The sequence below is a fragment of the Agelaius tricolor genome, unplaced genomic scaffold (assembly GCF_023055355.1).
Source record: "Agelaius tricolor isolate 1412-34295 unplaced genomic scaffold, bAgeTri1.0.p SCAF_3, whole genome shotgun sequence".
NCBI lineage: Eukaryota > Metazoa > Chordata > Aves > Passeriformes > Icteridae > Agelaius > Agelaius tricolor.
Genome location: NW_027269263.1, coordinates 9,530,238 through 9,554,319, shown reverse-complemented (window position 1 = coordinate 9,554,319; position 24,082 = coordinate 9,530,238). Strand labels below are relative to the sequence as shown.

The 24,082-nt window shown below is 44.9% G+C and overlaps 1 protein-coding gene across 2 annotated transcripts in view; it reads left to right on the top strand.

Annotated features, from left to right (window-relative positions):
• Positions 1-23,749, top strand: part of TMTC1 (transmembrane O-mannosyltransferase targeting cadherins 1) — a 150,569-nt gene extending 126,820 nt beyond the window's left edge. For both annotated transcript variants that reach the window (XM_071422391.1, XM_071422390.1), the window contains exons 13-20: positions 3,567-3,675; positions 9,334-9,436; positions 13,030-13,165; positions 13,995-14,139; positions 15,253-15,390; positions 16,397-16,519; positions 17,684-17,761; positions 18,490-23,749. In XM_071422391.1, coding sequence (XP_071278492.1) covers positions 3,567-3,675; positions 9,334-9,436; positions 13,030-13,165; positions 13,995-14,139; positions 15,253-15,390; positions 16,397-16,519; positions 17,684-17,761; positions 18,490-18,630 — 973 coding nt within the window. In that variant the 3' untranslated portion in view covers positions 18,631-23,749. The remainder of the gene's footprint in view (positions 1-3,566; positions 3,676-9,333; positions 9,437-13,029; positions 13,166-13,994; positions 14,140-15,252; positions 15,391-16,396; positions 16,520-17,683; positions 17,762-18,489) is intronic.
• Positions 23,750-24,082: the final 333 nt, after the last annotated feature.

The window sequence follows — 24,082 nt, the reverse complement described above, 5'->3', positions numbered from 1 at the left end:
TGGAATTTAGAAGTTATTTTCTGTGGAAGTCATAGATGAAAAATGATGTTTCCATTTTCTGTTTGCACATAAAGAAGACAGCTATGTGCCAGAAGATGAATGTTCTCAGGAAGTATTGCAGGGTAATGGCTGAATAAACCTCTGGTTTTGTTTACATATCCTAAAATAAAGTTGTATGTCATCATTTTTGTGCCTAATATAAATATTGGAGAGCAGATAATTAAACAATGCCGGCAGATTTCTTACTTAAAATAGACCTGGAAGATGGTCTACCTAAAAGTAAGAAATCTCTCTACTTTCATGGTCTGTGTGATCAGTGACACAGAGCAGCCTGATGCTGCTTTCTTCTGTTTTGAGTATTTGACCCTCTGTATAAATTCAGATTCGTTGAGATACAGATAAATATTGTTCAGAATACCTCATAAATTTATAGGCTGTGGGTATTTCTGTAAAGAGACAAGAAATAATATATTATGAACATTTGAAATGAATATCAATCTCAGCTTTCTGTTGCAGGAATAATGGACAAGACCTTCTGATTTGTGGTAGTGTATCAATCCACACCTAAAGCACTGCAATATCCAGTACCCTGCTCCTTATGAAGAAAGGCCTCACATGCTTTGAGAGTGTTATGGCTTCATTTTCAAGGGGAAAATGAAATGCCTAGAAGCAATCTCCACTGAATCTCGAGTTTACTCAAAGGACTGATTTTCTTCTGGATGTGGAGAAACACACAACATGTCCTGAGTGTTTGTTGTTGTGATTTAGTCCCAGTTGAGCAAAGCCATTTATTCAGAAGAGGAAGGGCTGTCTGCCCTCTCTGATACAGGCTTCTGATGTGAGTGTGCTGACACAGCCTTGTGGAACTGTCTGGAACAGATAGATAGATAGATGTTTTTCTATCTGAAAAACATCAGATAGAAATTACAAGTATTGAGATTTAAGACCTTTTAGCAAGTGAAATGTTCCTTCCTTTCCTTCAGAAGCAAACTGAGTGCTGATGTTCAGTGATACTGAATGGTCTCTGCAGGATACTCTGTGTCTCGTGAAGTGCTGCAGTTATCCCTCAGTATCACAATACACATTGGAGACTGGTTAAAAACCGCCACAAACTCTGGCAGTCTAATTTTTGCAGTAGATTGAAAAAATAACTTAGGTTGTTGTTATAACCTAGGGTCCCTAGAGATCATTTGGAGATCAAGCTAGCTGCTCAGAGCAAGTCTGATTGGATCAGATTGTTCAGGGCTGTGTCCAGCTGAATCCTGGATCCCTCCAAGGACAGAGATGCCACAATCTCTCTGTGTGACCTGTTCCAGTGTTTGACCACCCTTGTGGTGAAAAATACTTTTCCTGCTATCTAATCAGGATGTTCCTACTCTGGCATCTGTTGTCCTGTCATTGTGCACCTCTGCAAGAGTTTGGCTCTGGCTTTTCTGTATCCTTGTAAAAATTTGTTCAGAACAGCTGTGGGGCCTTTGTTGATTTCTGTGTTTCTGGCTTTAGTACAGTCTCAATAACTAAACAAAATAAAAGATGAAAGTTACCAAGTCCTTCAGAGCACTAATTCCTGGGTTGCTCTCTGCTGCAGATGAAATTTGCTGCAGTGGTAGCAGCCCTGTGCATTGCCAGGCTTTGGCAGGGTGGTTTAACCTGGTGCTTCTCCAACTTGCAAAAATATGGGAGAGATGCTCTCAGTGTAAAGAGCTGTTCCTTGAGCATGCTGTTTGTAGAGGCAAGGCTGTGAGCTCAGGTGGGAGAGGGAGTCAAGAGAGGGCTTTATAAAACACGGTAATTTGGGTAAAAAGTTGGAATAAGTGGTCACAGATTGCTCCTGTCAGTTGAATTTGTTCTTCTCTCTATCACAGTAAAGACATACATTATCTAACTATTTCTGCTCCAGATCCCCAGTTTATGGTAAATTAGTGTATTGGACTGCTCTTTCAATGCTCTATGCTCTCCCAAATTGCAGGAGATTTTTATATGAGATGGCCTTGATCCTGCAAAGTGTTGGCCTTGAGCCAGGAAAGCACTTCAACCAGTAATTAATTTTCAACTTGCATGCATAAAAGTTAAGTACACATTTAAGTGCTTGGCCAGAGCACTTGGTATCTTGCAGGCCTAAGCCCTCTGAGAAACTACTGGATCTGCTTTTTTAAATGTGATTCAGTCTGTCACATAAAAAGATGCCATCATCTTTCCCTTTACCCCCACTTTCAGGAGACAAACATTGTCCTTGGATCAAATGGAGAAAAAAAAGAGGCCATCTTGGAATAAAAGAGTAATTAAGAGGGCTGCCCCACGTTCAGAGTGAATGCTTGTGGTTAATGGGAACTTTTACTGCTGTTGAGTGGATCACTTAATCCTTTTATTTCTGTAGCAGGCATTTCCTATATTTTCTGCCAAGCATCAATACCTTTATTAAGCAGTCATCTGGTTTTGATTTATAAAAATGTGTCATGAAACTCCAGCCAAGGGATCCCAAAGTTTTATAAATTGACAAGCTAGCTCGACTTTAATTAGTGTAGGAGAAAAGTGGTTCTTTATTTGTTTTTGCTTCATTCGTGTAATTTATGTGGAACAGCACTGGAAGAAGAAAAAGGCTAGCACGACTGGTTTTACTTAGCTTAATGCACAGGCAAAATATTCTTCCAGTTACACAACTAGAAAAGGGAAAAATCTGCAAAGCCACATATATTATCAGCTGAAATTTGCACCTTATAAACAAGATCTGGTTACTTGACCATGCCACTCAGATGAAATCCAAGGCCAAAGCAGCAAGGTGTTCACATATTTTCTGTTTCCCCAGAGCCCTTTGTTTCTTTTTCTAAGCTCTCCTATTCATATTCTTTGTATGCCCAGCACAAGAAAAATGTTGTTTCAGCCCAGCTAAACATCCTTAGATGTTTGTTCAGGAAACCTTCTCATTTTTCAAAGGGGAGAAATTGTAGCTCAAATAAATAAACATCCCAAGATTTTTGTTAGGGAAACCTTTTCAATTTTCCATAGCAATAAATGCAGAGCAATGCTAGGGAAAAACCATCAGCACAGCCACCTTTCAGCTGTCTCTGTTCATAATCCTTGGGATCTGAAGGACAGAACTCCTCCAGCCTAATCATCGACTTGCTAAGGAATTATTTAAAGATCCCAGCCAGATTTAACTTGCAGATATTTTAATTTCAAAATAATGGAGTTGCAAGTGGATCTGTAAGAGCACTTGTTTAGGAACTGCAGAGTCTCCTCAAGGTTTTAGTAAAGGAAATGAGGGATTTCAGTGTCTCCAGCCCACTGAAGTGAGAGGGAATGTCCTGTTCCCAGATCACAGTGCCTCCATCCTCTCGGTGCCCTCCCTTCAGATACTGAACTGTATTGATTCATTAAAGCCTCTGTCCTGAGGAAATCCTTGGTGCTCACATTGTGGAGAGGAGGTGTGAATGAATCATTTGTCTTTGTTGAAAAGGGCAAGCCGGGCGCTTCCACTTCTCTTTAAAGTAGTTAATCAGTGGGATAACCTAAACAAGTGCTTACAGGAATATTCCTTTCTGGGTTTTTTTCTCTCCTTCCTGCAGGTCCCAAGGGAAGAAGGAGGAAGCTGTAATCTTGCTGCGGGACTCCATTAAGTACGGCCCGGAGTTCGCAGATGCTTACTCAAGCCTGGCCTCGCTCTTGGCTGAGCAGGTAACAGAGATGGCTCGGGTCCTCTGCCCTGGTATGCATGCACTGCTGCCACAGCCCCTCCTGCACCTCCCAGGCCTGCACTGCTGCCACAGCCCCTCCTGCACCTCCCAGGCCTGCGCTGCTGCCACAGCCCCTCCTGCACCTCCCAGGCCTGCGCTGCTGCCACAGCCCCTCCTGCACCTCCCACCCTGCCTCACTCAGCCGTGGTGGCAGGCGTGGGTCCACGCTGTCTGCACAGAGCTCTCAGGCTGCTCTACAGATGGCTTTTCCAGGATGGGAGGCAACTCATCCACAGTGGGTAATTACACCCACATGGTGTGGCTCTGAATTAAATCACTGCTGAAGTTGTGAGTAAATCCCCTCCCTGCCTCTGTGGAGAAGTCTTAATCCATGTCACCTTGGATGTTGTGACAGCAGGAGAGGCGAGCTTCCCCTCACACACACACGCCTACACAGATAGCCTGGAGATTGCATAATAAATCATTCCAGAGCTGGGGGTTGTCAGGCACCAGGTGGCCTCTGCAGCCCAGATTCTGCCCCTTGCACACACTCACACACAGGGCACAGCCCCTGATTACCATGGCAGATAATCACAAGCAGGGAGGTGGGAAGGCTCCCTGGCTTTATGTTGCTCTTAATGAGTGGCTGTTCAATATTTTATTTAACCTCGTGGTTCAGGTGCCTCCAGGCCTTATTTGCCAGGCTGTGCTCTGGAGGCAGGATTACTCATTTCCTCTCAGGCCTGTTCCCCACGCTCATTACTCAGGCTCTCCCTACTCGCTGTAGTTAGATAATTTATTTCTACAACATCCCTGTGAGGTGAAATACTGTCCCCACAGAGGAAAAGAGAACTTGAGGCACAAAATCCTTGAGTTCAGAAGGAGCCGTGGAGGCGTGGGTGCCCACACTGGGGCCACTGAGCTCTCCTTCCCTCCACACCTGCAGCAGCAGGTGAAGGATGTTGTGCTTTGTGCCATGGTCCCACTGTGGAGCTCTGGGGGTGGATGACAAGGTCCCTGTAGCTGCACAGCTCCAGCACAACTCTGCAAATCTTTTGAAAACTGAATTTTTTTCCTCCTTCAGTTTTCAGATCTAATTGTTCCATGGCATGGGGTGCTGAAGCTTTCTTAAAATATAAGTAGAGACAAAGCAATATGGTATCTTTTGCTGTTCTCCATTATTCTGGTTAGTGAAATCGTCTCTGTGTAAGGGAAGGGGATGAATTTCAGCAAAACTATAGGCAGAGGTCTTGTTTAATCTTCTTCAAGGATGTAGGCACTCTGCAAAACTCACCTATGATGTATGTGAATTACTGAAAGATGAATTGATTTTTGAGGAGCTCTGTAATGGCATCCTTTTTTTTTCCCTTTTATTTTTATTTTATTTTCCCTTTTATTTTAGTTTCCCTTTTATTTTTATTTTATTTTCCCTTTTAAGAGAATTTCAAGTATTATCAATATTACCTGCAGGGATCTCGAAATATGGTGTATGAATTTAAAGACAAGCCTTGTTGAATGGTAGCCCTGCTTTGAATAAGCCCATCAATGAAGAGTGTCCTGCAAGTATAGGAAATGAGTCCTCTGCACTATTACCTGGTTTTAATATTAATTGAAATTATTAATTAGAACGATCGATTGCAAGGTCAGCAGAGCAATAAAACCATTATAGAGTCCCGAGACCTTCTGCCCAAAGCAAATGCCATTAGTAAGTCCAGCAATAATTCATCTCTTACATATGGATTGTTCATCCTCTTGTGACTTCAGTAAGTGGTAGGCAAAAAAGATAGTTAGTGCAATTTTCTCAGAAAACAGCAATTTTTCTGCAGACTTTTAACACTTTCTCATGATCAGCCACAGCAGGTGCCTACTTGATTGTGCACCTCCTGCCTCACACATCCATCCTACTGAGCACAGGATGGTCAGGGTCCATCAGGGTCTGTCCTACAGAACCTGCTGCTGCTGCCCTTGCCTTGGGAGCTGCAGCATCACACCCTCCAGGGGTACAGGCAGAACTTTTGGCATCTTCAGCCCAAAGGATGATGAGAGGAGCTAAGTTTTTTCAGTGTTGGGTTTTCCTCTTTGTCTGAGCAATAAAAACTTTTAGCTGAAAACTGCTAAAAGTTCCAAGGAGTATTTTTGTGTCTCCTTGTGGCCCAGAGCCTGTGTGACAGCTGTAGGGGTATCTGGGAGGCCAGGCATTACAGGATGGCATCACAGTGGAGCTTTGGGAAAGGCACCATTGGCTCCCTTGTTGTGGTGTTAGGTCCCCAGGATGAGGTGAGACTCCATGTTTCTCAGAAGGCTGATATATTATATTATATTATATTATATTATATTATATTATATTATATTATATTATATTATATTATATTATATTATATTATATCTCATATTATATTATATCTCATATCATATCATATCTCATATCATATATCATATCATATCATATCATATATCATATCATATCATATATCATATTATATCACTATACTAAAGAAGGAGAAAGGAGACATCAAAAGGCTAAACAAGAATGATAATAAAAACCTGTGACAGACTAGAGTCCTGACACAGCTGGACTATGATTGCTCATTAAGTCAAAACAATTCACATGCTGGGTAAACAATTCTCCAAATCACATTCCAAAGCAGCAAAACATGTAGAAGCTGAGGCTTCTCATCTTGCCAGGAGAAGAAATCCTGGCTAAGGGATTTTTCAGAAAAATCATGGTGACAGTCCCTCTTGCTGGGATGTGATAGAAAGAGGGTTAAATAATAATGTTGAATGCTGTGTTAAAATAACTTGCATGAGGTGCCCATGACAACTTCTGCTTCTCCAGCTTTGCTCCAAGGCTAAAAGGGAAATGTGTGGACAGAGTGAAATAGCACTAGGATTGTCTTGGTGGGTGCATGTTCCCCCCATATTAATGGGGATGAATCTGAAATAGGCCTTATGGTTCCTTACCTCCTATCCCTGTAAATAGTGCTGCTAAGAGGAAGGGTTCAGATGCCAGGGAATTAACCTGTACCTTGATGTAATTGCCCTTTTCTCTCCTGTATAGCTGATTCTGAAGCCAGAGCTGACAAAAAAACACTTCTGTATTGTATGGAACAGCTTGGCTTGTTTGTGCCTTTTATAAATGCTTGCCCTTCTGGCTGCTCCTTCTGCTTGGAATTGTAACTCAGTTGCAATGTATTGCAGTTTTCCTTGATTTCTGTGATCACTGCAGTGGTGCTGGTAACAGAAATCAAACATTTTTGCTGCCTGTTTTCACAACATTCTAACACTGGTTCCCCACAGTTTCCCGTCTTCCCAGCTTCAGTTTCATCCATCGGTTTGTGCTACTTGGTGGCTCTTCCCAGGCCCTAGCTTCACCTGATTCTGTATGTGTGTTTCTTAGAAAAAGAAACTTTATAACCCACTTAGCTGCAGAGGAGAGCCTACTCAGGCATAATCAAACTGAAAAACTGAGCCTTATAAAAAACAGACCTAAAAACCCTGGAGTTCAACAGAAAGATTCTCATATGCATAATTTTTTAATATCATAAAAATCTCATACATTTTTTATGCCAGTCTCTTCTGAGTTTTGTGAGGTCGATGAATGTTTCATGAAGGTCTGGGAGTGGCATTATTAAGTGTTAATGAGAATCTAGCCTTGATGAACTTGGAGCTCTGTTTCTGCTAAGAAGAGGAGAGGCTGTGAGGAGGGAAAGCTCTGGCAGAAATAGCAGGTTCCACCCTTGCCACTTTCTGACTGTGCTTAATGCAAACACTTTGTTAGACTGGGCAATGAGCCTGAGGCATGCTAGGTGCCTCAGGATGTTAGGTGCCAAAAAAGCAATGCAACCACCATAAAAGTGCTAGAATGCTCGATGTTGGTGAATGTTTTGACATGGAACACTCTAATCTAGTTGAACACAGCCCTTCCTTGCTTAAAAAATTTGGTTTATGTTCAGTAAATAAAATAAGCTGACATACATGCATACAAAGCTGCATTCATTGGCTGAAAATTAAAAGCAGAGGAAAAGAAAGTAAGACATAAATCTTAGAAAATATGCACAAAAAATTGCTCTTCAATTTAGTAAATTCTGATGATCACTACACTTTCCCTGACTCTGCAGGATAATGTTGTCAAATTCACATCAATTTATCCAAAACATCCAAAGTTAAGCACTTTTTAAAAACGTGTTTCTGTGCTTTATTGCACACTTATCTTTTTTGCTGGCTGACCTTTATCATGTAAATGTGAAGGGACTTAACTGTGGCAGGCTGTGTGATTCTCTGATCAAGTCATCCTCTTTCAGTGCAATTTATTCCAGCTCTCTAGTTCTGAGATAGGAGGTGAGAAAAGAGTCCTCACATTAAGCAGCTGTGGAGCAAAAGCTGCTGCCAGGTACAGATTTTAAATCCAGGGAAAGCCCAGGAGGCTCAGCCATTTGCAGGCTTTGAGGACAGTCCATAGCTGGGAGTGGACCAACCTCTTATTTCAGCGTGGATTCAGCATGGGAGCTGCAGGCTCTGCTCAGTGAAGAGCCACTTGACTGAATTTGCTTTCTTGGGAGGTTTGGAGTTTGTTGCTCTAGGGCTGTGCTGCTCAGTGGAAGGGGGAGAATTGAGAGGAGCATCCTTGGTGCTGGAGGCTCTCCTGACACCCCTCTGCACTGTGCTTGTCTCTTCTGTTCACAGCCTCCCTCCACAAGCACAGCCAACAGCCAGGCTCTGAGGTGGGGGGAAGGAAGGCACCCCCCTTGCTGGTGAGCATGCAGGCAGTGGGCACACGTGGTCTGACTATGGAGGGAAGTGGAAACCTTTTTAAGTTGCTCTTTGATCCACAGGAGAAACCTGATTGTTGTTTCAGAACTAGGCTGCCCATAGCTCAGGCTAGACAGAACCCAGCCAGTAGGATGCTGTCTGTAGGCAGGGTGTTTCCAAAGAAAAGATCTGAATTTTCTAGAAGTGTTCAGAGCCAGCAAACCTCCCTGAAAATCTATGCAAAAGGAGAACTCAGTGCATCTGGGGAATCAGCATGATGGCATGTCCCATCAGTCCCAGTGACCTCCACCTCACCCACTGACAATGCCTGGTTTTAATCTGATTTGTCAGATTCCCTGCTCTTTCACCACTCTCCCTCTTTCTCCAGCTTCCTTTATCCCCCTGCACTCACTCCCTAGCCATCACACACACAGCAAGCTTTCATTCCTTGTATTTTCCTCACTGCTTGAGGAAAGAACAGCAGAGCTCCAGAGGGGAAAAGTTAGCCAGTATGCCTGAGATGCTCATTAAACAAATAAATTAGAACATATCCTCTCCCAGATGACAGATATTTCTCAACAGAACCAGCCCAATCCCTGTTGCTGTGTTTTTCCTGGCTGGGCATGCGCCCAGCTGGGGACTCAGTGGCATTGCACAGGCACCACTTTTTGCAGGTGTTTCATGGGTAGCAGAGGCATGGGGGAAAGCTGTCTGAACTGCTCTGGGATACCAGATGGCAGCTATAGCACATCCATGCCATGGGGTCAAATTTCAGCCTCTTGGAAGGTGGGATGGGTGTGGACTCCCCAAGCTTCCCCTGCAGTGATGGAGCTGTCCCAGAATGCAGGGGTGCAGCAAATGGTGCTGACAAACTTTCTGCCATGGCTAAGAAACCTCCTTCTCTTTCAAGGAACGGCTCAAGGAGGCTGAGGAGGTCTATAAGGCTGGCATAGAGAATTGTCCAGAGAGCTCCGACCTGCACAACAACTACGGTGTTTTCCTGGTTGATACCGGTAAGTGAGAGGGAGCACGGGATTTTTCCCTCTCTGTCTGCTTTGCTTTGATTTATTTTATTCAGCAGTGCACATCTAAAAGGGTGTCAAAAGCTTCCAAGGCAATGTGCCTCCATGGTAGCTTGGAAATAAATATCCCTGTGCTGCTGAGAGGGCACAGCACACTGGAATTCGTAATCAGTGCAGGCACTGTGCAGCAGGAGCATTCATTCAGCCCCCCTGCTCCCCTCAGTGTTTGTCACCATCTTCACACAGGCAGTTGGCCTCTTCAGTGTGAGCTGGGCAGCACCCTGACAGTACTGCCTTTTTTCCAGCAAGGCATGGCCACATCAAATCAAATCACAGGCACACAAATGGATCATTATGGTCTCTGGAGCACGTGCAGCCCTACTTGGTGACAAAGCAGCTCTTTGACTGTAAGGCTTGAGTGCCACCACTATAGAAAGGAACATGGCTTTTAAACCACAATCATCTGTGAAAACAAAACCTTATACACTGTGGGGTGAATTGATTTTTGAGGAGCTCTGTAATGGCATCCTTTTTTTCCTGGGCTCCTGGTTCCCATCCAACTTCCTTGGCACTTTCTGGCATTCACATAACAGCAACGGAAACGTCACTTTAATTGCCACCTTTTATTGACAGCTTTATAAGCAAAGCTAAGTTTGACAAATGACTAGTGGAAAAGGACTGTTGTCTCACTGTGGTCCCTCCAGAACAGAGCCAAGACTCAGTGGTGAAACAGTGTAGGCTTGAAGTGTGTGGTTGCCACCCCTTCTTTCCCCATCACATGTGCCCAGTTCCAGTGGTGCTTGGGAAGAAGGGATGATGGTGTCTGTCAGTCTGCAACTGGCTGTTCTGCCTCTGAATTGACACTTGGCCATCATCCCTCTGTAGTACCAGTGTGAAACAAGTACAAAACCAGAATCAATATTCATAATCAAAAGAGGCATTGTGGCATTAGCAAGAGAGGTTCAGGTTCTGAATTTGGGCCCTGGCAAAATTCAAGCTTGCAAATAATAAAAATTCCTGAGTAATTTCCCTCTCATGTTGTACTCATCTTTGCTTGCCAACCCAGATAAACTGTCCTATTCCTGCCAAAATTTGTGGTTCAAATGTAGTGCAGAGCACTTTCTGTTTTTTTGCACTTTCGTACTCTGCCAAAGTCAAAACTATCATTTCCTGGTTTACTCCTACGCTTCCCTACAGACAAACAACTGGAAAAAATCCCACTGACTCCTGCTCCTTGGGGCCTGATGTGCCAATAACCCTGCTAGAGGCATGACAAGGCGTGAAGGCAGTGGCTGCTGCTGAGCCTGTCACCGGCTGCGCTCCGCGCCGGCGGCACAGGGAGATGCTGTGGAGCACCACGCCAATTAACGCAGGGTTCTGTGCAGCAAGTGCCAGCTCTGGGGAGCCACAACTGCAGACAGCTCTGCAGTGGTCACAGACACTGAGTGTGTCTCCCTTAATGATGCATATTAACCCTGTGTGCTGAGCAGGGGAGGTGCTGCCTGGCTGAGGGGCTGCAGTGCGTGCCCAGCTGCTTCCCAGGATGTTTTGTAGGTATAATTTTCAAAAACATCTGCCTGCTCAGTGGTGGGGAAAGATCGAGGCTGCTGCTGGATGTTTTGAAAAAGTGGTACCTTGAACAACATGTCCTCAGCCTTGGCTGAGTCTTCAACACTTCTAAACCTCTGCACAGATGTTCCTCCTCACTGCTATAAAGGAGATGCTGAGATGTGCCAGTGTATATTTTAAGTTGCATAGATAGTCTCAAAAAAACTAAACTAGATCTGTGAAGATATGAAAACAAAATTCCCACAGCAGCATGTTCAGTGCCCCAACATGTACTGGCTTTTTTTGAGATCTGTTTTCCAGCTTGAAATGGAATTAAATACATTGTGAAGTGAATCGGTTTAAAAAAATGCCAACACTGAAAAGCTTTGTTGGTGACAAAGCTCTTTTAGTATGGTTTTCATCAGGAGATTATCTGGTCTGGAGTTTGCAAGCCAATTAAATGACCCTGGGATTAAAAACGCAATATTTGCATTGCTTTAATGCTGGAGCTTTATACTTCTACCATTATTTAGCTAAATAACGATACATTATTAAAAGTAGAACTTTATGCATTGGGGTAGTGATCTTGCACCTCTCTTTTTGCTTGTGTTTTGTTGTGGTGTTGGTGATGTCATGGGCTGCAGGACCTTGCACATTTTCACACAGAGAAGCAGTGCCACCCAATGGCTCCTGTGCAGCACAGAGATGGTGCCTACGTGCTCCAAAACAACCACCTGGACACCTCTGCTCTGGGATTTATTGCCCAGAGTGGGAATTAGCTGGTCCCTGGCAGCTACTCCCAGTCCTGTTGAGCAATACACAGAGACTGAGCTCAGAGCTCAGAGCAGCAGCACAGCAGAGCTGGAGGGAATAATCTCTGTTTGGAGAGAGCTGAAACTATTTGCAGTTCTGGTGGTGTTGTGGGGAATACTGGGGGGCTTGTTCTTCATTCTTCATTGCCCATTTCTCCAGTGGGCCAGGGTGAAAAGGATGCTCCACCAGGAGATGGCACATGTGTCCCAGCCCCTTCCCTGAGGTGGGCTCTGTCCTTAGCACAGGGGTTGTGTCCCCACTGCTGCATGATCAAAGGGTGCTTTCAGTCAGGAGTCATCTTGTTGTGACTGGATCCTTAACTTGCAAAAAACCCACCCCTAGAAAATCTATTTCTCAGGATTGTCTCTGAATATTGGGGACTAAATTTTAGTTTGGACAGCAGTTTCTCTTATGCTTAGATTCAAAATGCTGAGGCAGGATTTCTTTCTCAAAATGTTTCCATGCTGTCTTAGTTTAAGTAAAATTTGGGAGGAATCCTCCAAAGGGGTTCCTCTAGAAAGCAGATTTAAGTGGACCCTCCCCCAACTGGTTTGGGAAAAGATTTCCTTGGAGAAAAGTGGAAAAAACCCTGTTTATTTAGCAGGCAAAGCATTCACCAGCACAAAAAATGAACAATATTAATCAATAAAACCTCTTGCTGCTCCAAAGAGCTGACAAACTCAGCAAGTCCCTTGGTGGGCAGTAGCTCAGCTCACTCAGTCTCTGATCAGTCCCTCCAGCGCTGGAAATGCCTCGGCCCAGGCCCGGCCCGGTGCCCACAGCTGGAGCTGCTGGTGCTCTGCTGGGTGTTCTGTCCAGAGCAGGGTTAAACAGGTCCAAAAGAAACAAAAACCACAGTCCAGGGAACTTCTCTGCCTCAGCTAGCTAAAAACTAACTAAAGGCAAAGGAGAGCTCTGTCCTGCTGTCTGCAGACAACACAGTCTGTGAGAGGGATGTGGGTAAGCAAGTGCAGTTCCTGATAACAAACTCTGCCCTTATTCTCTCTCCCTCTTCGCTCTCAGAAGGTCTTAAAGATGCAAAACTTATTCCTGGGCTAAACAGATAAGTGGGGATAATACAAGCACCATAAAGTCACCCCAGGACACATGCGTAGAACAATAGAAGAAAGAAAGCCTGAGTGTTACCATGTGCTGAGTTTGAGACAATTTTTTTTCTGATGCACAGGGTTTTTTTCTGGTTTAATGGCTGTTTTCCTCTCTAGGGTCTCCTGAGAGAGCCATGTCCCACTACAGGCAGGCCATCCTCCTGAGCCCTGCTCACCATGTGGCCATGGTGAACCTGGGCAGGCTTCACCGCTCCCTGGGGCAGAACAAAGAGGCTGAAGTGTGGTACAAGAGGTGAGGATTTGGCCTGGGAGACAGAGGGATTCCTCCTGCCCCTTTATGGCTTGGCTCTGCTAAAGAGTTTCTGTTGTGCTGATATATCTGTGCATGTGTGGGGTTTCTTCCCTTCATTCTCCATCTCTTTGAAATAGATTTGACTATTTTTGGGGAGTGCTTGGAAAGGCAGCATGGGCTCAGGTAGTGTTGATTTCCCTGGACTATTCCCAAGCCCCCAGGATGGACACTGCTGCTTTTGGCTGGGGGATGCTCTGATGATAAAGTTGGAGGTTTCTTGGTGGCAGGAGCAGGCTGTGTTACCACAACTCCCAGCCTGCTTGAAGGTGATCTGTGATTGCTGCACCAGGAACAGCCAGAAGTGCTGCACAGCTCAGCACCAAGCCTTTGGCACCATTAGGAACTCTGGCCCTTCCCAGCAGTGTTCCAGCAGTCGAGCTCTGACTCCTGGTATGCAGCAGGATGGGTTGGGTGGGAGTATTTTTGCCTTCTTTTTGGCATATAGATTTGTGCTCACATTGCCCAGGTTTCATCGCTGTCAACCATCCCCACCCCTGCTGCAGGCTCACTGAGGGCACTTTGAAGGTGGCTTCTCCTTCTCCTTCTCCTTCTCCTTCTCCTCCTTCTCCTCCTTCTCCTCCTTCTCCTTCTCCTTCTTCTCAGCTGGCTAGTGGGATTACTGCTGTGAGCACATTCATCCCTCCCCAGGCAATTTGTACTTCCCAGGCTGGGATGGTGCAGAGCTTTAGTTCTCCGTCCACCACAAGCCCACCTCACTCTTCCCCTTTGCTCCTCCCATGACTGAAGCTTGCCTTTTTCCCAACCCCAGGGCGCTGAAGGTATCCAGGAAGGCGGAGATCCTGTCCCCGCTGGGGGCCCTGTATTACAACACGGGGCGCTACGAGGAGGCGCTGCAGGTCTACCGGGAGGCGGCGGCACTGCAGCCTTCCAGCAAGGACACCCGACTGGCGCTGGTGAGCGGGGGCCAGGGCAGCAGCAGCCTCTGCCTGCAGCCCAGCCTGTGGCAGAGGGCTGAGATGATGTCCTTGTTCAGGGAAAATTTGGGAGAAAACCCCCAGAAAGCCAACCCACACATCCCCTCCCCGCACCTGATTCGGGAAAAATTTCCTCGGATAGAATGGAAAGAACTGTTTGTGTAACAGGCAAAGCACTTCCCAGCACACAAAATGAACAATACCCCATGACAAAACTCATTTGCTGCTCTGAAGAAATGACAAATTCAGAAAGTCTCTCTGGTGGGTGGTCACTCTGTTATCAGTCCCTCTGGAACTGGGAAAGGCTGAAGAGTGGGCCCTGGCAGGCTGCAAAGTGTGAGCTCTTGGTGTTTTCCTGGGTCCCGGTCTGCAGCAGGTTCGAATGGTTCCAAGAAAAGAGAAAGAAAAACAGTCCAGGGAAAGCTAGGAGTGCCTCAGCTAGCTAAACTAACTAAAAAGCAAAAGGAGCACGGTGTTCTGCCCCATCCGTGCCCAGACAACAACAGTGTTCCAGCAGACTGTGGAGGAGTGAGTCCAGTCCCCGATAACAAAACTCTGCTGTTTCTTCTCCCCATCTTCACTCTCAGGCACAGAATATAATATCCAGCATAAACAGAACACCTGACTGGGGATATGTGGTGTTACATTTTAGTTAAATGGTATGCTCTATCTCACCCCTCGAAAATGTACAGTTTATTCCAAGCCTGTGATCCTCCCCTGAAGTATCAGTTATCTGTAATCCCATTGGCTCAAGGCTTGTTCCGCACCCACTTTGAATCTCGCTGTTCAGCTGTGTGGGGGAGATGAGAATCTCTCTTAGCCCTTTCCTCTCTAGGCTCTCCCTCCCTCCCCCTTTCCCCCTTCTCCCTCAGAAGCCATGCTGCTCCCGGGGGTGGGACCCCCAATAAACCCTCACCTAATTAGCATCCTCAGAAGCCGTGTGGAGTCTCCTTGCCTGCTTGCTGCTACCAGCAAACATACAGCTTAGGGGCCCCCCAGAGATCCCCTAAATGAACTGCATCAGGGATACAAGCATCATAACATCCCCCTAGGACAGCTGGTCAAGAGTGTAACACTGTGGCTCTGTTACAGGCTCAGGTTCTGGCGATGATGGGGCGGACGAAGGAAGCCGAGAAGATGACGAACCACATCCTTCATGAGGATGCAGAGTGCCTGGAGTGCTACCGCCTCCTGTCAGCCATCTACAGCAAGCAGGAGCTCTATGCCAAGGTACCATGGTGTGGGATACCCTTGTCCCAAGGGCTCACACACAGAGCTCAGGTTGAATTTTACACTCCATCTCTCTGGGGACAAGTCACGTGCCTCAGTGCACATTCATTGGATTATTTCTTCACTAAAACCTTCAGTTTATCTATGTATTAAGACCGAAGCTAAGCAGTGTGGTTTTCTTGTCACTGCTGCTGTCAGCCCCAGTGCCCATCAGCCCCAGGCTGCCTCGGAGTCTCTGTGGTCAAGATGACCCCGAGATGTTGAAAAGTCTGTTTTTCCCAGCCCCACAATTGAAGAAGGAGTCAGGATTCCTCAGCTCTGGTTTTCAAAGTTGTTTATTTTCTCTCATCTAATACATTCTTTTTTTGACCTGCTGAGGTCTGTCTAGCAGGTTGGTCCGTGGCACACTGCACACCCCTGAGGCGGTGTTAGTTTTTTATACTAAGAACTTTGTGTACTTTATTTACAATAATTTTCCAATACCTGTCACCTATGTTAGACAGTCTGTTCCTACTCTAAACCAATCCAAAAGTGCCACCATCACACAGAAGATGGAGACTAAAAAGAAGAAAGAGGAAGGACAAGGCATGCCCAAATCCCTCTATCTTGGCTTCTGAACCCCCATTCTAAAAACCCCAAAATTCTACTTTTCATCCTGTGATAAATTAACTCTCATTCTACTTAAACTCTCGTGGCTTATAGATCTTCACATAAAGTTGGTAATTTTCTCCATGGGTTAAAATCAAAGCCACAGGTGTCTTTGGCTCTGTGCCAAGGCCTCTGAGCCCCCAGCCAGGGGCTCAAGCCATCCAGGGCAGCCAGAGGGATGTCCTGGGTTCCAACAGAGGCATTTAAAAATCACGTTTCCCTGTGTGTTAATGGTGTGGGGCAAACAAAGGATGGAGGAAAATGATTCTTATGCTGGTAGTCCATAGTGGTGAGGAAAGAATGAGAAGTGGGAAGGAACTGAATGGAAGGCACACAATGTCCTCTTGCTTTTTCACAGGCACTTGAAGCTATAGAAAAAGCGCTTCAGCTAAAACCAAAGGATCCAAAAGTCATATCAGAGCTCTTTTTCACTAAAGGAAACCAGCTAAGAGAACAGAATCTCCTTGACAAGGCTTTCGAGGTATGACTGCTCTAAGACCTACCGGTGGTTTTATAGGCTAAAAGACAGAGTTTGCTCCTTGTGTGTGAAACTCCCTGGTGCATACACCCTGGCTGCTGTTGGCCTTGGGAGCTCAGAGTCTATCACTGGTACAGAGAAAGCTATGAGGCAGCTAACTTTACCAGACTTAATTGCAACTTTTTTCCTCATTCCTGTATGGAAATACCGCTCCCTGCTCTGAGGTTAAGTACAGAATTGTGGTGGAATTCACCTTTGCTCCATCCAGCCCCAGCCCCTCCTGCTGTCAGTGACCAGCTCCAGGTGGCTCAGCTGGAAGCTTGGGGAGCTGTCAGAGCTCACCATGTTGTTATATCTCACTTCAAAAGCCAATAATTGAGAGGCTGGCTTATCCTGTGAAAAAGGATGCTTGATAGCTCAGAAATTATGTTAGCATTAATAATAGTGCAGAAGCAACCTGGTCTAGTGGAAGGTGTCACTGCCTGTAGGAGGGGAGCTGGAAGTAGATAATCTTTAAAGTCCCTCCCAACCCAAACCATTCCATTATTCTCTGCTTCAGAAAATATTAATTGGACTGTTCTGAATATTCTCAATATCCCTAAAGATGTTTAATCCTGATTTGAAAATCCTTTCCTGTTGTGACAATGTAAAAACAATGCTGCTTGACAGACTCCAGAAGGTCCTAATTGCTTCCACTCTCAGTGTCAGTGGGGAAGGAAAGCACTGCCCTCAGGTCCTTGTGAAACCTCCACACAAGTGGCTGTCCCAGAGTCTGCTGCCAGCTCCAAATTAAAGCCTTGCAGATAAAGAGCAATCACATGGCTTGTAGTTGGCAGGGCTTGTGTGTGGCACTGCCTAAGGAAATCACCTTGATGTGCAGGAGACCCCAGTGGTGCAGTGGGCAGGGTGGCAGGTGTGGCTCCTCTCAGAGTGCAGGGAAAAACACACATTGGCAAGGAAAACCTATGAGATTAACTGAGCCATGAAGCAGCACATTCTGTGCCTCTTCTGCAAAGAAACTGAAATTCACTTTGTTGTATATGAGAGGAATTTGAATTCCATTCTGAATGTCTTCAGGAAAGGAAACTGTGTTTCTCTTTCCCCTCCAGCACTGGTTTTGTTTGAAGAGTCAGACTCCTAACCTAGAAATGTTTCCTGTTTCTGTAGAGCTATAAACGGGCTGTGGAGCTCAACCCAGACCAAGCACAGGCCTGGATGAATATGGGAGGCATCGAGCACATCAAGGTATGACAGTTTTGGTTTTCCTTAAGCTGCCAGGTGCAGACATTACTTCACAGGACAAAAAGTTAAATTGGTTTCAGACTGCCAAGAGTTGCATGTTTGTAAACAGCAAGTCCCTTGACATATTTTATCCAAAAAGGAAGGAAGTCTCTTCACCCCAGCTAGAGTTCCTAACCAGGTTTCTTGGTAAAGCAAATCTCATATTTTTAGAGTGCAGGCTGCAAGGAGCAACCTGCTCCTCTTAAAAGCTTTCCTGCTTCAGTTGTTGACCTACCTTAGAAAAATGTCACCGTGAGTTGACTTTTAAGGTTCTTCTCTACCTAATTAATTTAATAAATATGTCTAATGCAGAATACTGGCATGAAATTATGGAAATAGGCAGCCTACCCTGTGGTTGCTTATTCTTTTGAATACTTTAGCATATCATTATGATTTGGGTCTTAAGGAGTCACATTGTGTGATGTCCTTAAGCTATCCTGTTGCTGAGTAAAATTAACTCTTCTGGTGCAACTCAACAGAAAAATGTAAATCTATTTCTTGCTGTGTGAGTTTCATCAAATTTAGGTCAACAGCACTTGGTGATCTATTTCATAAAGAAGAAGTATTTTTGTAACCCAGCAATGTCAGGTATTTTAAACTCTGTTTCCCCTGTATCTCGTTTTTCACTTTACCCTGGGAACAAACTTTCTGTGTGGAATGTGAATGAGACCTAGCACTCATTTTCTTTGCAGGGGAGCTACATCACTGCCCGTGACTACTACGAGAAAGCCTTGCAGCTGGTTCCAAACAGCAAGCTGCTGAAGGAGAATCTGGCCAAACTGGATCGCTTGGAGAAACGGTTTCAAGAAGTCCAGGAGAAAGACCAAACATAGCAATCAGTCACCAGCAGGAGGACACTCGTGCCCCTTGGAGAAGAGTGTGGTGGAAGCCTGTTGCTCAAAGTGATGCTGAAGGAGCTTTGATAGGACTCAGAATTATGGAAGGCAAACTTCGAACGCATGCTTAGGTTCAATCAAAGTTACAGGATCCTTTGGGATCATGGGATCCTTGGGTCCTGTGGGATATGCTGGAGCATGAATGAAAACCTTCCTTTAATCAAGATTTACATCTAGTCTGAACCCGTTCTAGTCACACCGGGAGTGTGGGTGGGACATGAACCTTCAGTATCTTGGTTGTCACCAGGGAAACCATGGAGACAAAGCACTCATCCATTGCAGCAGGGGTGAAGGAGCACCTCCTGTTCCTCCACACACAGGCTCACCTCATCCATGTAGAGCACCACTGATGGGCTTCATTGCAAGTGCTGCAGACAGGAAAGATGGTCATACAGGTCACATAAAAAAGGTTCCAAGGGGTTAATGCTGAGGAAATGGTGGTCGCTTTTACAGCTCTAAATGGGACTTGAAAATTATTCAAAAGAAAGGGGAAACTATTTAAATATCACCCTGGAAGGATGATTCTACAAGTAGGACAGATGATCCTTTGAGGGAAAACCTAGCCTGAATGTTTTATTAATTAGACAATAATTTTGTAGTAATTCAGGTTCATGATGTCACTTTTGTCAAATATCATATGGCTTTACCCTTTGCCCTCTCCCTCCAGGCCAAATAATTATTACTCTGAAAAACACTGAAGCATCCAAAGGCAATGGGAAGCTCTAGGATTACTTGTCCTCCTGCTCAGTCCCCAGTATGGAAAACAAACAACCTATCTAATCAATATAAGAGGTAAAGTAAAGCCACAGGGAGATTAGGGAACATTTCCTAGCCTGGAAAGGTACGAAGGAGGCTCTTTTATGGGTGTGCAGGGACAAAGCCCATTTATCATGGTGATAACACTGACAAAATACTTGGCCAAAGTGTTCTCACCACTCCCCTAAGAGATACAGAAAATGACCTATAGCTGATCAGTCATAAATCTATATTTTTAAATACTGATGTGGGAAAACAGATTCTCTTCAGAACTGAGGCTTTTATTTTTGAGCTTTATTTATTTAACTTATAATAATCAAATAATTAATATATTTTCTCTGTTTTATATGAATTGGGCAATATCCCTCACAGCTGGCCACACAGTTGGGCATTGTGACTCATATTGTCTGAAGTTATGAAAAGGGAGTATCAGTGAGGCGTGCTGGAATAATTCCCTCTCATGATTCTAAGTGGCTGCAGAACACTTTGGACCACACTGGCCCTGCAATAGCAGCACTTCTGCTGCTTCCACCAGGGTTTGCACCAGTTCCCAGGGAGCATTAGTGGGATCTGCTTCCTGCCTTTGGGTTTGGACACCAGGGTCAGTCACCAGTTTGTTCCTCTTGCAGCACTAAACTGCTGGAAAAGTTGCTTTGTTTGAGCTTGACTATGGTCAGCAGCCCAGGGTTTGGCATTGTTAGTAAGTACAGTTCAGGTAGTGTACAACACCCTAAAAAACATCTGTCAGGAAAAGCCTGGCACCGCTGTGGTGCCCGGATTCAGCTGGCCATGGCACTTCAGCACTCTCCAAGTTCCCTCAGTGGGATGGCTCAGCCACGTGCTGGAGGTTTTGCTGGCTTCCTTTGAAAGCCTGGTGTCTTGCTGCCCAGGTGATGGTCAGGTTACTGAGGAATTATTGATGTGACTCCAACTGTGTTTGGAGCTCACAGGTGGTGCAGTTGTCTGCCCTGCCAGGGTTTGTGGATCTGCCAGAGCCATGGCTGTGCATCCACAGAGACCAGGCTGGATGTTCCCCACTGGCCAAGGAGAGCAGCCAGCTACAGCTGGGCAGAAGTGAAAGACTGCTGGGGGACAGAGGTGGCAGCACACGTGTTCGGGCTCTCTCCCTCCAAACCAGCTTCCAGGGGAGCACTGGGATCAGAATAAGCAAGTTGCTTCACTGTTGAGTTTTCTGCTCCCAGCCCAAACAGCCTACTTTACTTCATGGGGCCAGGGGCAGGTTTGAGCTCCTGGGGCTGGCTCAGCACCCCTCTCTTGTTTTTTCACACAGCTGTTGTGGCTCTGTGGACTGGCTGAACTGACATTTCATTTCTGCGGGTCCCCAGTGCAGGTGCTCTGCTGGCTGCCATGCACACAGCAGATCTGCACACCCCTGGGCTGCCAGGATGGTCTGGAGGAGCTGACATCATGCTAGCACAGTGCCACGGGATGGGGACACCAAAGCTTAAATGGCCTCTGACAGCAATCACCTCCCCAACATGCATTGCAAGGTCATAGATGGTTCCTTGCTGGGGTATTCAGAGGTACCTGGACCAGAAAGCTCTGTGCCTGTCCCCAAGGTGAGCCTGTCTCTGGGACAGCTTCCCAAAGGCCTGTGTGCCCAGGCTGGCTGTGCTGCAGTGAATCTGGGGGCTGGCAGAGCAGTGTTTGGTGCTGCCCTGACAGTGGAACCGTGCAAAGCCCCCCAGGGAGGAGGCATCTGCAGAGTGCTGCAGCAGCCAGCTGAAGGTCAGTGGTAGCATGGGGGGAGATGTGCCTCCTTTAAAAATGTGTATCGGCTATAAACTTTGCCTCAAAAGATATATTAAATAAATACTATATATTATACAGGCCTCACTGCAGTTTGTGGCTTTAAATAGTGGCCAATGAAACATATTTTTTCAAATACAGAAGTTGTATTTTTTATAGCAATGCTTTGTGAGGGGGAAGACTTAGTTTTATGTTTTTAACTTCAGCGTAAATCTTAGTTTGTCTTTCCTGAGAGACCTGGTAGAAATTACTGTCTCCTGCTTGTCCTAAAACCTGATCAAAGCGATCCTGACCTCCAAAAACTCGTGTATGTGTAGAAGTGTAATACAGCTTTGGATGCTCCCCTCCCAGATCCTGGAGAAGGATTGATTACCATTTGTGCAACACTGTCTTACTTGCAGAAAATGGAGAAAGATGCCCCAGTAAGGGAGGTGGTTTGTTGGAAGGCAAGGCATATCCACTTGCCTGAACCAGGCTGGTAAGATAGCCAGGGATTTTAATGCCAGTTGCAGCAGTTTACATTTCCGTGCTGAAAGGCCGGCCCTCCACATCTTGGAGCTGGGTTTGTAGTTCTGCAGAGAGGAGAGCTCAATAATGAGCCCCACATTCCTGAACCAGCACTTTATACCCCATCTATGCAGGATGACAGTCTGCAAACTGGCAGCAGATGGGGAGAATGGCTCAGACCATGGGCTGTCAGAGCAGTTAAACCCCTGTGAAGCTCTGAGCTGACTCCCTGTCCTGTTGGCACCCATGCTGATGCCCTGAAGTGTTTGTTCAGGGCATCAGTCATGTCAAAGGTTCATTGCAGGCAAAGAAGAACAGAGTATGATATGAAATGGGTTACCTCCACCAACATGGAATGCAATTGTGCAAGGTAAATCAAGCAACTTACCTTGTGATAACTTTATATTATCCTAATTAATCATAGGAAATGTTCTCTTCCTCTAGCATTGCACAGCTTCTAAAACAAAGAGTTATAAATACATTGTTTTCTACCAGTTCCAGTGCTCAGCATGGTTAGCAGAGATTGCAGATTAATAAATGGCTGCAGATCTGCCTGGTGGGGGAGAAGAGTTCATGCTCTCTGCAAGTTGCATTGGATAAACCTCAATGCTCACTAATTTTAAAGCAGAGAATTAATGGAAAGCTGGTTAGACAGGACTCTCATGTACTCACTGTACATTTTAATCCTAAATGAGAAACATAATAATTGTGTTGCTTTTTCCTTTCCCCATGGATAATATTTGCAGCTGATGGATTTTATTTTATTGCTTATTTAAATTCCAGTGTTCTTTGCTTCCATCCCTTTTCTGTCCCCCAGGATAAATGATGCAGTGGGGGGTATTTTCTTTCTCTCATGGACTCCTTGGACTAGATTTTCCTACAAATGTGCAGGCAATTTGTAGGAAATTTGTTTTGGCCAAACAGTAAGTGAATGCAGCAGTGCAAATGGCCTTCATTCCAGAGGAGGACAAGGGGCTGGGCATGCATGCATGGGAGTAGAAAGATGTACAAGTCAAAAAAATTCAAAATAGAGAGGCTAACTTGCAGGGGAGGCTGGATGCCCCTAAAATGATCTAAAAACTATGAAAGCTTCTCCACAATTACAGAAATCAGGCCAGATATGGTGTACAATATTGGTGAAAGAAGATAATGGTCAGTCTAATTTATTAATTAAGCAATTTATAATATTATTATATGGTCTTTTGCCCCATTTGTCCTCCAGCTCATTGAAACAGCTGGTGTATGCTTAAGTCTCTTCAATCTTTATGTGATTAAGTTGACCAAGTGCTCAATTTCTATCTTTCATATATGCAATTATGCACAATCTTTCAAAAAATTAGCCCTTAGAGGGCTTTTCCCCCAACCTTCAGTCTCTTGCAGCAATTTCAAAATGCACCATTTTGCTTTCATGTACATTTAAACCCAGCAGGAAAAGATAAAAAAAAAAAAAAAAAAAAGAAAAAAAACAGCGCTTGGCATTCACTGGTGTTTTAATGTGGCAAAGTTGCTTCAGGTAACCTTGATAACTTTGTGCAAAAGTTCATTGCCATGTTTGTACTGACTTGCTGAGATTTTTTTCTTCTGGAAAATACCCCCAGTGGTATCCTCTGTAAAAGTTACAACTGTAACACAACTGTATTACTGTAGAAATCTCTGCCTGAAGTGGATGTCACGCTGTGTGTTCCTCTCATGCAGGAGTTGTTTGCATTGCCTGTTGTTCATATGGTTCTTATTTCTGTATCTAATTTTTTAAATTAGCTGTGCATCTCTTTTTAAGAAAGAAAAAAACAACCAAACAAAAACAAAACCACAAGAAAACAGCCCGTGGATTAGAAATATTTTAAAAATAAATTCACTCTTAGCAGCAGCTGGATGTATGTCAGTGATGCAGGAATTTGCAAAGTCTTTGCTTTTTTTCACGGTGGGATTTATGGCTAGATTTCACATCAAGGAGTTATGCTCGAAGTCTTTGCAGAAGAAAATGTATGTAAATGTCTATTTTATATAAAAAGTAAGAAAAGTAGGTGCTGTGCCTGGTTTCATTCTTTTTCTTTAGGACCAGCCATGAACAAGTTGTTCTGGAGGTGGAAGGGCCGAAGTTTCTTACTCCACTTGATTTATATTTTATGTGCCCTGAATTCCAGGTTATTGGTCATGTAGGAGCAACTATGCAGCATGTGTGTTTGAGTCTGGGCATATAAAAATGTTGGAGCAAGCATTTTTTGGAGCCTGAGAAAAGATGTGGGCTGGTGCTCACACAGCCTTGATGATTGAACATGTTATATTGACTTAAGCTCTTCATGTCAGGCTTTATGCCTCTGTCAGGAATGTGTCAAACAAATCCACAGAGTGCAAA